This window comes from Pinus tabuliformis, chromosome 9 (assembly GCF_031772625.1).
Source record: "Pinus tabuliformis cultivar Carrire ecotype Pingquan chromosome 9, CPIR1, whole genome shotgun sequence".
In the NCBI taxonomy this organism is placed as follows: domain Eukaryota; kingdom Viridiplantae; phylum Streptophyta; class Pinopsida; order Pinales; family Pinaceae; genus Pinus; species Pinus tabuliformis.
This window is the reverse complement of record NC_142307.1, coordinates 1,277,192,324-1,277,206,427: the sequence shown is the minus strand read 5'-3', so window position 1 is coordinate 1,277,206,427 and position 14,104 is coordinate 1,277,192,324. Positions and strand designations below refer to the sequence as shown.

Here is a 14,104-nt window from a genome sequence, read left to right as displayed (position 1 = left end):
TTAATTATACAACAAATCCACTATGCCCAAAGTTATGGATAATGCGTCATGATGGCAAGACATGATTGCAATTGATGTGGAGTTATTGGTAGCAAATTAGAGGGCATACTAATGATTGGGACATGACATTCAGGCATCCCTCTCCTTTTGGGAGCTACGTCAACTAAGAGACATGCACAAATCAGTAGGAATTTAGTGGAATTATGCAAGGATGATAAGGAGGATCAAGGTAGAAGATGAAAAAGTAGTTGAAGGGGCCATGGTTGGCAAGGAGATATTTGAGCATGCACCCATTGTTGAGATGCTGACAATTGATGAGATACCCAGTGTTATGACCAAGTTTTTAGGTGATAACAACGCACCACAGGTTGATGAGGTGCCGGGAGACATCTCCACCGGATGAGGATCTGATAGGTACAAAGGCATCCAGATCTATGATAGAGTTGTCAGACGACCGTCATCTACAACTGATTGGTGAGGATGTTTTATATGATGGGTTGTCAATGGAGGAGCAATTAGAGGCTCAAGTTGAGGCCGTGATGGAGGAGGATGCGCAACCATCCTTGGGGATAAACATTGGCGAGGGGCAGTGCGGAGAGCACATGTTGGGATTTTAGCACAGTTCGCTTTAGAGGCACGCTGACGGGGTCCACATTGTTATTATCTCACCCTTATGCATTGGATTGAGAGAGGCGGAGTTGTCGAGATAGATCATAGGGGATGACCGGGTCAGCAGGGTCCAACGACTTGAGTTGAGTATGGCACCGCGTTAGCATGGAGGGCTTGTCCTGTACACAGGAGATTGTACATTCGATCCTTCCTTTGGGATTGGATGGCGAGAGGTACTGAGCTTGTTCTCGATGGAGCAGGTTAGGCGGTTGGGTACATCCATGGCTACATTTTAGCAAAGGTCATGGATTACTAGAAGAGTATGATTGCACAGGTGGGATTCCTTGTCACAAGATGGGCTTGGTTAGTGATGGTATTAGCAGTGTGATGGATCTGGTGACTGAACGCCCACATGCTTTCAGCTCTCCATCAACATTAGTGTCGTGTTGAATTGATAGGGGGGCACCACGGATTGTCCGGGGCTGTTGGGAATACATGGGATTGTAGGATGATCAACATACTCTGGCGAGCACTAATCGGAGGAGGTGCCATCAGTGGGCCATTAGACGGGCATTGTATGGAGACATTGCACTCTTATTGGCATATTGGATGCAGGAGCTACTGAGGTTAGGCACAGTGGTACCATTTCCATTAGCATGTAGTGGATTCACTAGCGGAGTAGTGGATGCACAGACGCATGTGGGATGGCCAAGGAAGGGTGGTGCGGTAGTTGGCATAGGTGTTCAGTGGTGCACAAAGTCGTGCCGCAGAATTTGTTGGAGTTTCTAAGTCTAACAGTTAGAAACCCTCCATGTACTTTCTGATTTATTCCTTCCTACTTGTTCTGATTAATTAACAAGTTATTTACCATGTAAATACTGAAAATAAACACAAGTACATGCTCAACACATTACAGATCATCAACTGAAGGAAACAGAAACAAGCACACAAATGACAGTTATTTTTGGACTAATGTCCCTGGAAAAACCCAATGCGGGAAAACCGGTGCAGCTATCTGAGGGTTTGATTTATTAAGCAGTTTCAGAATACAATTTGGGTGCCCAATCTGGCTCACCCAACAGAGACAAATCTCGGCAGTAGTACCTCTTCTTCGAAGATAGATGCTCCGACTGAAACCCCAGATAAACACTCCGACAGCTCCTCAGCTCCAATCTACCCCATGAAAAACCCCAGCGTCAGCCTCTAGGGACTGTGTCAGCCTCTTCTGCCCTTTGCGTCAGCTTTCTCGGCAGTTTCGGCTTCTGCCCTCTACGTCAGCTTTCTTGGTAGTTCCGGTAGTTCCCGGTAGTTTTAGCTGTTCCCGGCAGTTCCAGCTTCTGCCCTCTGCGTCAGATTTCCCGACAGTTTCGGCAGTTCCCGGTAGTTCCGGCTGTTCCCGACAGTTCCGACTTCTGTTCTCTGCGTCAGCTTCCCGACAGTTTTGGCAGTTCTTGGCAGTTCCGGCTGTTCCCGATAGTTTCGACTTCTGCCCTCTGCATTAGCTTTCCTAGTTGCTGCGCTGATCCTCCCGACACTATCTATGCCTCTCTGCTTTTGTATTCACTTCCCCTTAGCTGCAACTCCAGATCGCTCTCTCAACTTTCTCAGCAAACCCAGCCCCAGAAAGTCGAAATCTTGATCTCTTGGTGTGTTCTCCAAGTGACCCTCAAGCCTCCTCTTATAATTTTCTCGTTGACAAATCAACGACCGAGATTAAGTCCCTAGTCAACAGCTAAGATTAGATCTGGCTTGATCCATGACTTTTGGACCATTCTAACATAGTTTTATATTAATTCACATTAATATTTTATTTTCCCTAAGTTTAGACTTAGGGACTCCATTACAATTTTTAACTATTTTAATATCTCCCAAACTGTTTAGAATCTGCCCAAACCCTTTTTGGGTATTGGAGATCTCATGCACCTTAGCCTCTCCACCAATTTTCATGGCTAGAGCACATCCGATGCTACTCCAAATCAATAGAATTCAGTGTCCTGTAGAGGAGCACAAAGGTGCATGGAGGAGTGTCGTGTTGTGCGGGCTTGCATTGTGGAGTAGGATGAGCAATTCACACCACCTCAAGGTTTTGCATGGCGTGACAACTACTTTATCGCAGTAGGGATACCAAATGATTCAAGATGATATGGTGGATGGTAGTGGTGTACAGTAGTGCACAAAGGTGTGCAATTGGGTGCATTCATGCCCCAAGGGGCACGAAGATACATGTTCTTATGCAGGTGAGTGCATGGATGCTTGGCCGTGTGTAGTGAGGTGTGATCAAGGTTGCACGAAACGGGGAAACGGGTACGAGTTTCCGAAACGGGAAGCGATACGAAACGCGACCTCCCCAAATTTTGGAAACGGGGAAACACGAATATATATATATATATTAGGACATTTAAGAAATATGTGCAATCATAAAGCATATATGATACATTCTAATTTATTACATTATGATAAAACTGTCAATTGTCAATGCATAAACTATATGTATCTAAATTTGCATCACATTTACTCATGAATAATCACATAATGAAAATAGAAATATCCAAAATCAGCGACGAGAAATTTCTAATTTCTTGTCTCGTGCTTGATTGGGAGTCTCCTCCTACATAGTCGAACGACCTTAATGCTCTTGATTAAATACAAGTTTCATACCCTAGTACCCTACATTCTCTTGATTATTGGGAGTCTCCCCTGCATAGAGGGCTTGGTTCTCTTGATTAAATACAAGTTCCATACCCTAGTACATGATAAAATCCAATGGAAACATTGCAATCCCCCCAATCCTGAAAAACAGATAAGTCTGCTGGATTTTGAGTGAGATCTAAAATTCTACTTTCTCCATATGAAATCCAATGAGGGCGAAACCACTTTCAAACATCCTGAGTCATTTCATGGTAATGTTAAAAATTTAAGTAAAAGGATGAAAATGTAAAATAAAGGAGAATATCACTTTTACTTTAAGAATTTAACATTACCACGAACTGCATATCAACACTAGGGCAAAGTTCACTTTTATAACTTTAGACAGGGATCTAGAAGCAACTAGAAGTCACTAGGCTAACGTAAGAATAGATTAGAAAACAAATAAAATAAAATAAACACAAGTAAATGCTGAAACATGGGTCGTACAGCCCTGAAACGCGTTTCAGGCCGTACTGGCCACGTTTCAGTTTCGTGAAACGTGGCAGTACGGCCTGAAACGCGTTTCAAGGCCGTACCAAACGCGTTTCAGCGTTTCGTACCCGTTTCCGTAAGGAAACGCCCTTCTGCCCCACGTTTCCTGCAACATAGGGTGTGATGCTTCCCATTGGGATTTTGGAACATTATCACCAGGGAGACAACCTGATAGAGACTATAGGCATGGCGTTGGGCATCGCTCACCTAGGATTGATCAGGATGTCGATGAACCTCATTTGATGATATCCATGGGGACTCGCGCGACTCTCTCACTTCTACATTGTTTGCAGGCGCAAAAGAGTTGGGTGTTGTCCCTTGATACCTTCACCACGAGTAGCAGGACACGACAGGCTTGCTCGAGACAGTTAGTTGGGACATAGGGTATCCAAGGAGAGACTTCTTGGTGGTGGAATTTGTTCAGGGCATGAGCTAATGGGTGCACTTGCAAGTTGAGGGAGGTGACCGTGAGTGAGCTGCAGGGTGCACTGTTGGTAGGACAACTCGAGGTGTTATGTGGGCACAAGGTTCAAGGCAGGGTAGTCCTCATTGGCAGGAGGATGCCTAGGCTCCAGGCAGTATCCAGGTACATCATCAGAAGCTGGGATAGTAGATTTCATTGTTTGGTTTGGAAGGAGCAGAGTTGTTTGTCATACGCGGGCCAGAATCTTGATGCTTGGTGCCCATTTATTGGATACATACAGGGGTCAGAGATAAGGCATAAAGGAGTTCTAGTAGCTAGTTGCATGTCACTGCAGCAGGCGGTGAGGATTGGGAGTTGTGGACCTCTAGTATGGCTATGGGATTTAGGGATCCAGTCAATTGGTGGGACACTCCATTTCTTAGTGAGTATGGTTAGGATAGCAGGTGATCTAGTTCATTCTCAGGCTGACACATGAGGGAACAACGAGGTCTTCATCATATGGTGAGGCAGGTTGTTGCACAGGATTTGGGCCAGCCATGGAGTGATAGGCTCTGGCATTGCTGAGTCGCTTGGGCACGTTGGTCATAGCCTCGATCATCGCTTATATTATGGCTGAGAGTTACAAGACAGGAGGCTCTGGTACGAGCATGTTGGGCAGTTAGTCATGACCAGAGTGTCACAGGGTCAACAAGATAGTTTTTTCCTGCAATGGGCATGGGACCTTGGCGTCATAGTACTTGACAATTCAACTACCCTTAGGGATGAGCTGATTTTGATAGGGGGAGATCATTCCGATCTTCCATTCGATTTTAGTGATTCGCTGTTGGCGTGCGGGATTTCACCAGCATGGAGGGATGATTAATAGGAGGAGATTAGGAGAAGCTCATGCGGGCGAGGATTCATCTCCAATGGGGTTGGAATGTGTCTTCAGGAGTCCACCTTTGGAGTGCATGAGATGGGTGACTGAATAGAGCAGCTGCACGACGAGTTGATCAGAGCTTTATATTATCATGATGCCCTACTTACTGACAGTATGCAGAGGGCTTCAGGTGCCTATACTAGGTTGGGCAGTGAGTGGAGCAAGGGGTGCTACACGTTGATTAGGATGGCTTGGGACCCTGGCATCGAGGGACTCCTTCATGCCAGGATAGTGTTAGGGATAGGGATGACTTAGTGGCACATTTGGGACCCCGGTATCGTTTGCAGTAGCCATTTGGGTCAGTTGATAGAGAGAGTGTTTGTTCGGGCATTGCTTGAAGACAAACAATTCTTGGTTGGGAGAACTATAATATCCCCAATTTTGTGAGCATGGAAATTTTGCCCAATTTTGGTAATATTAATTAAAAGGGGACAACTAGTATTTTGGAGAAAGGTGGAAAGTATTATTTTATTGCAGATTGGCAGCAAATTATTATTTTATTAAAATGGTGGAAAAAATAACTAAATGGAAAATGGCCCCCACCAATAAAATAATATTAAAAGGAGTCTAGAAGGATGGAGAGAAAATATAAAGGGAGGAGGGACTCATTTTTTGGATCATCTTTTGATTATTACACTTAACACTTGTCAAGCAATAAAAATTTAGAGGTCAAACCCTAGGCCTCAAGCCTTGTAGAAGCACTTGCCCAAGTGGCCCAAATTTTTTGAATGAAGATGCCACTTGGAAATAAAAATTTTGCAGACCTTAAACCTGTAAAACCACTAAGGAATCAATTTTAAAATATTCAAATCAGGGTTTAGGGCAATATTAGGGCAGAAAATGACCAAGGAAGGGCAACGCGAGGCCGAGGAAGGCCAGTGTTGGGGGATAAATAGGCTAGGAAGGTAGGTCGGGGGCTGAAATGGCAAGAGAAGGCCAGAAAAGGTCAACACTGGAGGAGGAAGTGTGAAAGTTTCTAACACGAAATTCTACTATTGTAACTGATTTATTTCTCCTACTTATTTTCCACAATAAGTTATTTACAAAACCCTCCAGTAAACATTAAAATAAATTCTATTGTAGTTATAAAATAATAGCATAGAGAAAATAACAGTGATATACAAGCATAAGAATCAATCACGTCAACAGTTATTTTTGGACAATTGTCCCTGGAAAAACCCAATGCGGGAAAACGGTGCAACAGATGAGGGTTTATTTATTAATCTTCAGCAACAATCTCTTTACAAGGAATGATTCTATAGAATATTGAGACACTTCTGAGAAAAACACTTGAGACAGTTTTCCTTCTCTTCCCGGAGAAGTTCTGACACCCAGGAGACCCTCTGTCCTTCTCTGCGTCACTTCTACGTGAGGACTACGTCTCTAGCTGCACTGTCTCTTTGATCTTCCCTCTGCGCTGTGTCTAGGATGCTCTGTGTCACCTCTTCCTCAGTCTCTGACTCATGTTGATGCCCTCCTCTTCCTTCACCCTGCAACTCTCCCTCTAAAATCGAACTTTTTCTCCTTGAGAATTGATTTCCCTCATGTTACTGAGTATTTGCCTGGTGTGTCTCCAAATGACTCTCAAGTCTTCTCTTATACTTTTCTTGTTGATGAATCAACGGCTGAGATTAAGTCCCTAATCAACGGGTAACATTAAAACAGACTTGATCCTCGTCTCTTAGAAGCTTCTCACCCATATCTTTATTAATACCCATTATTATTTTTATTTTTTTAAGTTTAGACTTAGGAACCCCATTAAAATATTAATTATTTGAATAACTCATCATCCGGGTGGAATTTCTCCAAACGATTTCCGGGTCTTGGAGATCTCATGTATTCTAGCCCCTCCACAAAATTTCAGAGTTAGATCACATTCGATGCTACCAAAAATCAACACTCCCTCTTAGCGAGGAATGTGCTCTAGCAATAGTTCTGAATAGAAGCATCACACTGATCCACGACATAGGTCCTCTGTGCTGCTGATGCTTGGCCTGCTGCCCTTCATCCATTGCACTGTTGCATCCTGTACTGCTGCCCATAACACTGCCACTGCTAACTGCGACACTGCAACTCTCTATACTATCCGCTTCTGCTATTGAAATGGATTCTTAACCATCCCCATCTTCTCCCTGAAATAAACAAACTTTGTTCTTCCTAGAGCCTTGGTGAGAATGTTTGCCACCTGTTCTCTTGTCGGGGTGTACCTTAACTATACTACCCCTTCTTGGACACAGTCTCTGATAAAGTGACACCTAATGTCAATGTGCTTCGACCGATCATGAAAAACTGGATTCTCAGAGAGCTTGATGCAACTTTGATTATCACACAAAATATTGGTCGCTTCCATCCTTCTCCTGAATAGATTCACAAGCAATTTCCTAAGCCATATGGCTTCACATGAAGCTGTGCTAGCTTCCATATATTCATCTTCAGCTGAGCTCAAAGCTACGGATTTCTATTTCCTACTACACTAGGAGGTCATTCCCGATCCAATGTTGAAACAGTACCCAAAGGTACTTTTCCGATCTACTGAACTTCCAGCCCAATCTGCATCAGTGAACCCACTCAGCCTGATGTCATTGCCTTGGGTGTACATTAGTCCATGCTCGACTGTTCCTCGTATATATCTGAGAACATGCTTTGCTGCTGCCTAGTGCGCCCTCTTTGGTTCCACCATGAACTGACTAAGGGTGTTGACAACATAACAAATGTCTGGCCTGGTATTGACCAGATACATTAGGGACCCTATGAGTTGCCTATACAAGGTGGGATCAACTTCTTTATCTTTAGATGCATCAATCTTCTTCCAATTGGTAATCATTGGAGTAGCCATAGGTCTACAGTCCTGCATTTTGAACCTTTTCAAAATCTCTGTAGCGTATCTCCCTTGTCCAAGGAAAATCCCACCCTTCTGCTGCCAAACTTCCAACCCCAGGAAATAATGCATCCGTCCCAAATCCTTCATGTCGAATTCTGTAGCTAGGTTTTCCTTGCAATATTTGATGAGCGTGGATGAGCCAATTAGAAAAAGATCATCCACATATAACACCAGGATTAGAGGCTCATTCTCTACAACCAGATAATAGAAGTTAGGATCTGTGTCACTCTTGATGAATCCCATCTTTTGCAAGTAACCATCAATTCAATCGTACCATGCTCTAGGCGTCTGTTTAAGCCCATAAAAGGCTTTCTTCAACCTGCATACATGAGATTTCTTCTCATGTGTCTCAAAACCCTTTGATTGTTCAATGTATACTTCTTCTTCTATCACCCCGTTCAAGAACGCAGTCTTGACATCCATCTAGTGAATCTCGCACCCCATCTGTGCTGCAAGGGATATCACGGATCTAATAGAAGTATACCTGGCTACTGGGGCGAAGGTTTCTTCATAGTCTATCCCTTCCTTCTGAGCATACCCCTTAGCCACAAACCTGGCTTTGTATTTTTCAACACTGCCATCTGTAGCGTATTTGACTTTGTAGATCCATCTCGAACCTACAACTGACCTGTCATGAGGCCTAGGTACCACTTCCCAAACATCATTGACCATTATGGAACTGTATTCCTCCACCATAGCATCTACCCATACTTGATGCTGAACGACCTCCTGAAAACTAGAGGGTTCTCCAACCTGAGCCACCAAGGCTTGGTATCTGTCAGGCTGTCTACGCTCCCTTTTCTCGTTCCTGGGCGCACCAACGAAATCCTTTGCATCCCATAGTATCTGTCGAAGTTCTCGGCTCGTTCTTCCACTGGTAGTGGGTATATCTAACTGCTCCTCCTCTTCCTGAGACTCCACCTGTTGCGATACCTCTGGAGTTTTATCTTTAGGAGAAATACTGGTGCTAGTTTCTGTTGGTCGAAGTGGCTGGACCAGTGGATCATCATTTGACTGCTCTCTGTCTTTATCTAGATGATTCACCCACAATTAGATTAATACCCATTAATATTTTAATTTTCCTAAGTTTAGACTTAGGAACTCCATTAAAAATATTAATTATTTTAATATAATCGTCTCTGGGTGGAATTTCCCAAAATGGTTTCTGGGTTCTTTGGAATGCATGTGCCCAAGCCTCCCTGCAAAATTTGAGGCTTAGAGCACATCCGATGCTACCCCAAATCAATGATTTGATTTGATTCTAAAGAAGAGAAGAATAATTTCTGGGTTTTCCCCTAGAAGAGGGGTTTTGCACTGGCTGAGTGCCTACATCTTGTGTTCATTTTGTATGGTTGTGATATTCATGTTTTTGGCATCTATTTGATGAGAAGGACGTTAATACAATCAACAGAAGAATAATACAATATCACAGGTAAATGTCAAGTAAGAGAAATCAAGATTAAGTTGCCCTAATGCTGCCCTAATGGAGTTCTCAACACCCCGTCCCAGAAACTTGATGGAACACGAGTATTTACTATTGTTCCTGGACCAAGTAGGAAAATAAAACAGTCAAAAGTATATCATACTGTAATTAGATTCTTTTTACAGGGTTTATCCACTTATTGAAAATGGAGACCCAAATGATCTCCCACTCTAAGACCTGTCTTCTGGCTGCATACAGATCTTCATCTTCAAGAAAGACGTTGAAGCTAGGGTTCACCACTTCCTGAGAGGAAGCATGGAGTTTTGCTCATCCACAAGTTATTTAAGAAAAATATTACATTAATGTCTATGGATGACTAAAAAACAGTCAATGGGAAATGAAAGTATGCATGATATATATGGTCAAGGAAGTCCTTTAGCGTCTTGGTTGAAAATAGAAAAATATTAGGAAAAAGAAAGATATGCTTTAACAAAATAGCATTGCGAAAGTGATACCTAGGAAGCCACTATTGAGATGATATAGATTCTAGAAATATTCAGGGTTACAAATGCAGATGTGCAGCATCAATTGTCATCCACAACTGTCAACTGTCCAAGATGGATGTCTAGAGTCATACCTACTGCAGCCTGGCCATAAATAGGAGGACATCCGCTGGAGTCTGGTTGATGCTTCTTTGTGTCTGTTTATTGTTCTCATTACATTCCAAAGCCTTGTGTACTGGTAATTCGAGGGTTTAGGACAGTTTCTCATGGATATTGAATGGGGTTCTGCTATTTAAGGAAGAATAGGTGGTGTGTTATTCATTTTTCTCTATTCTCCTTGTGTATCCACACTGCCTTTCACACAATCCATTGATATGCTTTATCATTCAAGCATTTCCCCTTTTTGAATATGAACATAAGGTTTTTTTTTTTTTTTCCAATGTCCTGTTGCTTTTATGATTGCTATATCTTCAGCTTTCAGTTTGTCGATTTGTTGACAAATGTTTTGGTGAGTGGAAAAATGAAAACTGAACTGCACTCAATGAAGCCAACTGTTTATTGAAATTATAGTTGTACCAACCTTTTCCCGTCAATTTGATTCTAGAGTTTGGAATATAAGCTTTCATTTTTTATTTATTTATTTTTTTCTATGGCTTTAGCTGCTTTCACCCTCGTGATTTTGACAACCTCCAGAAAGCCAACTAAAGTGGCATTTGTTTTCAGGGAATAAGCTGTTCAGAAAGTATTCAATCTGTTTTTTCTTCTAGTCTAAGGTATTGTGAGTTTATTTTTCCCACATAGGATGTGCTTTTTCACTACTCAGTATCCTATTTCTGTTCTGGAACATGATGGTAAAGGTATGCTCCTCCATTTCTACCATTTTTCTACTGAAAAATTGTTAGTTTGCCTCCTGATGTAAGACAGTAATCCTTGTGTTTGATGTTGAATCTGAGAATGAGAATCAATTAAATCCTAATGGATGTGTGTCCTGTCCTTTTATTAGAGTAAGCACACTACACTAGAAAATGGAATTAAACACTGCTTATAGCACAGATGGTCCTTCCTGCAGGAAATCCTTGTCTCTGTGCTTCTTTCCCTGCAACCCAAGCATATCTGAGACAGAAGATAGATTGGGAGTGGATTTCATCATACAAGGTATATCATGTTTACCACCATTGCTGGATGCAGAGATACGTTTTCTTCTCCGCCTTTGATGATATAACAACTCCTTGCACAATTTGTGTATACGATGTACATAGTACATACCTTACTGATACTGTATCACTGTCTCCCACGATGACCTGATTAAAATCCAACAGTTAATGATGAAAACCCCTACAATTTCTATTTTCTATCTTTCCTTGTTTATAAATTACCTGTTCAAATAGAGAATTTTGATTTGTTGTAGTTATTTTACTCAACACCTTGGGAATGGAAAATTCCAGAATGTTTGTTTAGAAGCTCCGGCTTGAGACATATGGTATTGATTTTGAGAATAATAAGTTATTTTTTATTGATGGATTTCCTTCAGTTGTATGTTTACTGAAATCTAATGAAAATATCATTTTTGACATCATGGCAGGTAAGTCTGAGGGATGCGATACGTAAAGGTGTGGATGATCAAGGATTGCAAGAGATAATAGGGGCAGCGGTATGTTTGGAAGATTCATCCACTTTGTGCACAGTTAATCTTTTTCATGTTAGAAAGATGAAACTTGGATACATTATTGGACATACACGTGGTCTATCATTTCGCATGTCAATATATAATCTCATCCTTTAATTTTTTGTTGAATTTAACAACTCATGAGACATCAGTTATAAGATTTTTAGTAAATTACAGACTGAGTTGCAATGGAACAAAGTATATACATGTGTCTTCAAGTTGTTTCCATTAGCATGTCTCAGCAATTCCTGATATGAGCAGAAGTGGAAAGAGAAGGACGTGAAGCAAGATGGACTATAGAGAGACATTCTTCTAACTGTCAGGATAGAATATAATCTATAACTGAAGTTCAACTGCTTGATTTTCCTGGAGTGTGGTGCCCTTTTTATATGATGAAGGCCCATGTAACCACCAAATATCTTTAATACAAGTAGAAAATAATGTTATAGTATGTCACATTTATATCCTAAGGACTTATCTAATATTTTTAAGACAGACACTATATTTAATTTAGTGCAGGACTAATATATTTACAGCTCTTTATTTCCTCACTATTTTAGGAGAAACTAGCCTCAATTTCTATGTAGATGAAGAAATCTTTGTAGAAAAGCATCAGTATCAAGCTAAGTTGCATTGAAATGGATATAAGAACGGATACAGATACGGGGCTTGAAACGAATACAGTAAATTTTCAAAAAATCTGGATACGATACAGCAAGGAAACGACATGCATATATATATATATATATTGTTCATATTACCATTCATCTTTTAGAATCTAGAATCTATATCTAAAAATACATAATCATCATCATGAATTCAACATAAACAAATCATCATCATCATTTCAGCATAAACATTGTCATCATCATTAGTGATTATTATAACATTCAACATATCATCATCATCATTAGTAAAGTAATCAGAAATGTTCTAGCCTTTGTGCTTTCAGGTCCAACTCCTTCAAAGAACGTGTCATGCACTGCAAATGATATATATCTTCCTTGCATGACAATTAAAATGCCCATGGGATTATTGGGATATTCTGTCAAGTCCTATTTGAACATTTCAATCTTCTCAACATCAGCATGGTCTCTTAACTATATGCAGGAGAAAGGTTGGCTAGAGAAGATTTATTATATTGGAGGGATTTATGAAATCAAGAGCAAAATCAATGACAATTAACAAAACGTTAACCAAACTGAAAATCAATCGCTCAAATAAATCTCTTTACAAAGACATTCATCAAACCCTTTTGTTTGCATTTTTGAACATCTATCTTTTTCTTAGTAAGAATCCATGACAAATAAATGGAGCGACGTTGTTTCTAAAGATTTAGAAGAGACGTTCTAACACTGCGTTTATAGTGAGTTTATTTGCAAATTTGATTTCTTCATTTTTATTATTTATTTATGGCTATACAAATTTTCATGCTTTTTAACATTTTAAGGGTGGATTCCGATCACGATTTTCGTGGATCTGTTTTCGGAAATCTGGAAATCCGGAAACGGATCCAAAAAAATTTAAAACCCTTGGAAACGTATCCAATTCCAAATCTGAAGTTTATGATTTTTTGAAATGGTACAAAAACGTTTTTATAATGTTTCGTACAAGGATCGTATCCGTTTCCGTATCGGAAATGGGGATCCGAGTTTCTGGCAAATTCTTCAGGCATTTCCGGTAACTTAGGTATCAAGCTACTGTATATAAGAATCAAAGTGCTAGCCTTCTTTATGGGATTAGGATATCCATTATGCTAAGTTGCATGATACGGGGAAACGGGTACGAATTTCCGAAACGGGCACGGGTACGAAATGTGACCCCCCAAATTTTGGAAATGGGGAAACGCGATATATATATATATATATATATATATAAGGATATTTAAGAAATGTTATGTGCAATCATAAAGCATACATGATACATTATAATTTATTACATTTAAAGTTTAAACACTATGATTAAATTTACATCACATTTACTCATGAATGATCACATAATGAAAATAGCAATATCGGAATATCCAAAATCAACCTTTATTATATATCCAAATTCTGAAAATTTCTGAATCTAATACATCAGAAACCCCTATTGCAATATCTGGTTTATTATCTCCTACTTGTCTTTTACATTAACAAGTTATTTATATGCATAAATATCGAAATAAACACAATTGCAGCCTTCACAAACATACAGATCAACAACTGAAATAAACTGAGACAACAAAAGGGACACTGTTATTTTTGGACAATCGTCCCCGGAAAAACCCAATGTGGGAAAATCGGTGCAGCATATAGAGGGTTTTATTATTAAGCAGATTCTGAATACAACTAGGGTGCCAGAAATGGCTCACCCTTCAGAGAATTTCCTTGGCAGCAATACCTCTATCCAGAGACAGATATTTTCGCTGATCAGCTACTGGATGAACGATCCCACAGTGACTTTGGCTATTCCTTGTGCTGGATAGTGAAAGCTGCTCCACACACTCTCTGGAACTGT

At 40.6% G+C, this 14,104-nt stretch overlaps 1 protein-coding gene across 8 annotated transcripts in view; it reads left to right on the top strand.

Annotated features, from left to right (window-relative positions):
• LOC149153217 (GTP 3',8-cyclase-like) overlaps window positions 1-14,104 on the top strand; it is a 210,664-nt gene that overhangs the window by 137,916 nt on the left and 58,644 nt on the right. For 4 of the 8 annotated variants that reach the window (XM_089439956.1, XM_089439954.1, XM_089439958.1 and 1 more), the window contains 3 exons: window positions 10,663-10,712; window positions 11,009-11,094; window positions 11,522-11,590. In XM_089439956.1, the coding sequence (XP_089296082.1) occupies window positions 10,663-10,712; window positions 11,009-11,094; window positions 11,522-11,547 (162 nt within the window). In that variant the 3' untranslated portion in view covers window positions 11,548-11,590. The remainder of the gene's footprint in view (window positions 1-10,662; window positions 10,713-11,008; window positions 11,095-11,521; window positions 11,591-14,104) is intronic. The other 4 variants (XR_016262637.1, XR_016262636.1, XM_089439957.1 and 1 more) reach the window with 2 other exon arrangements.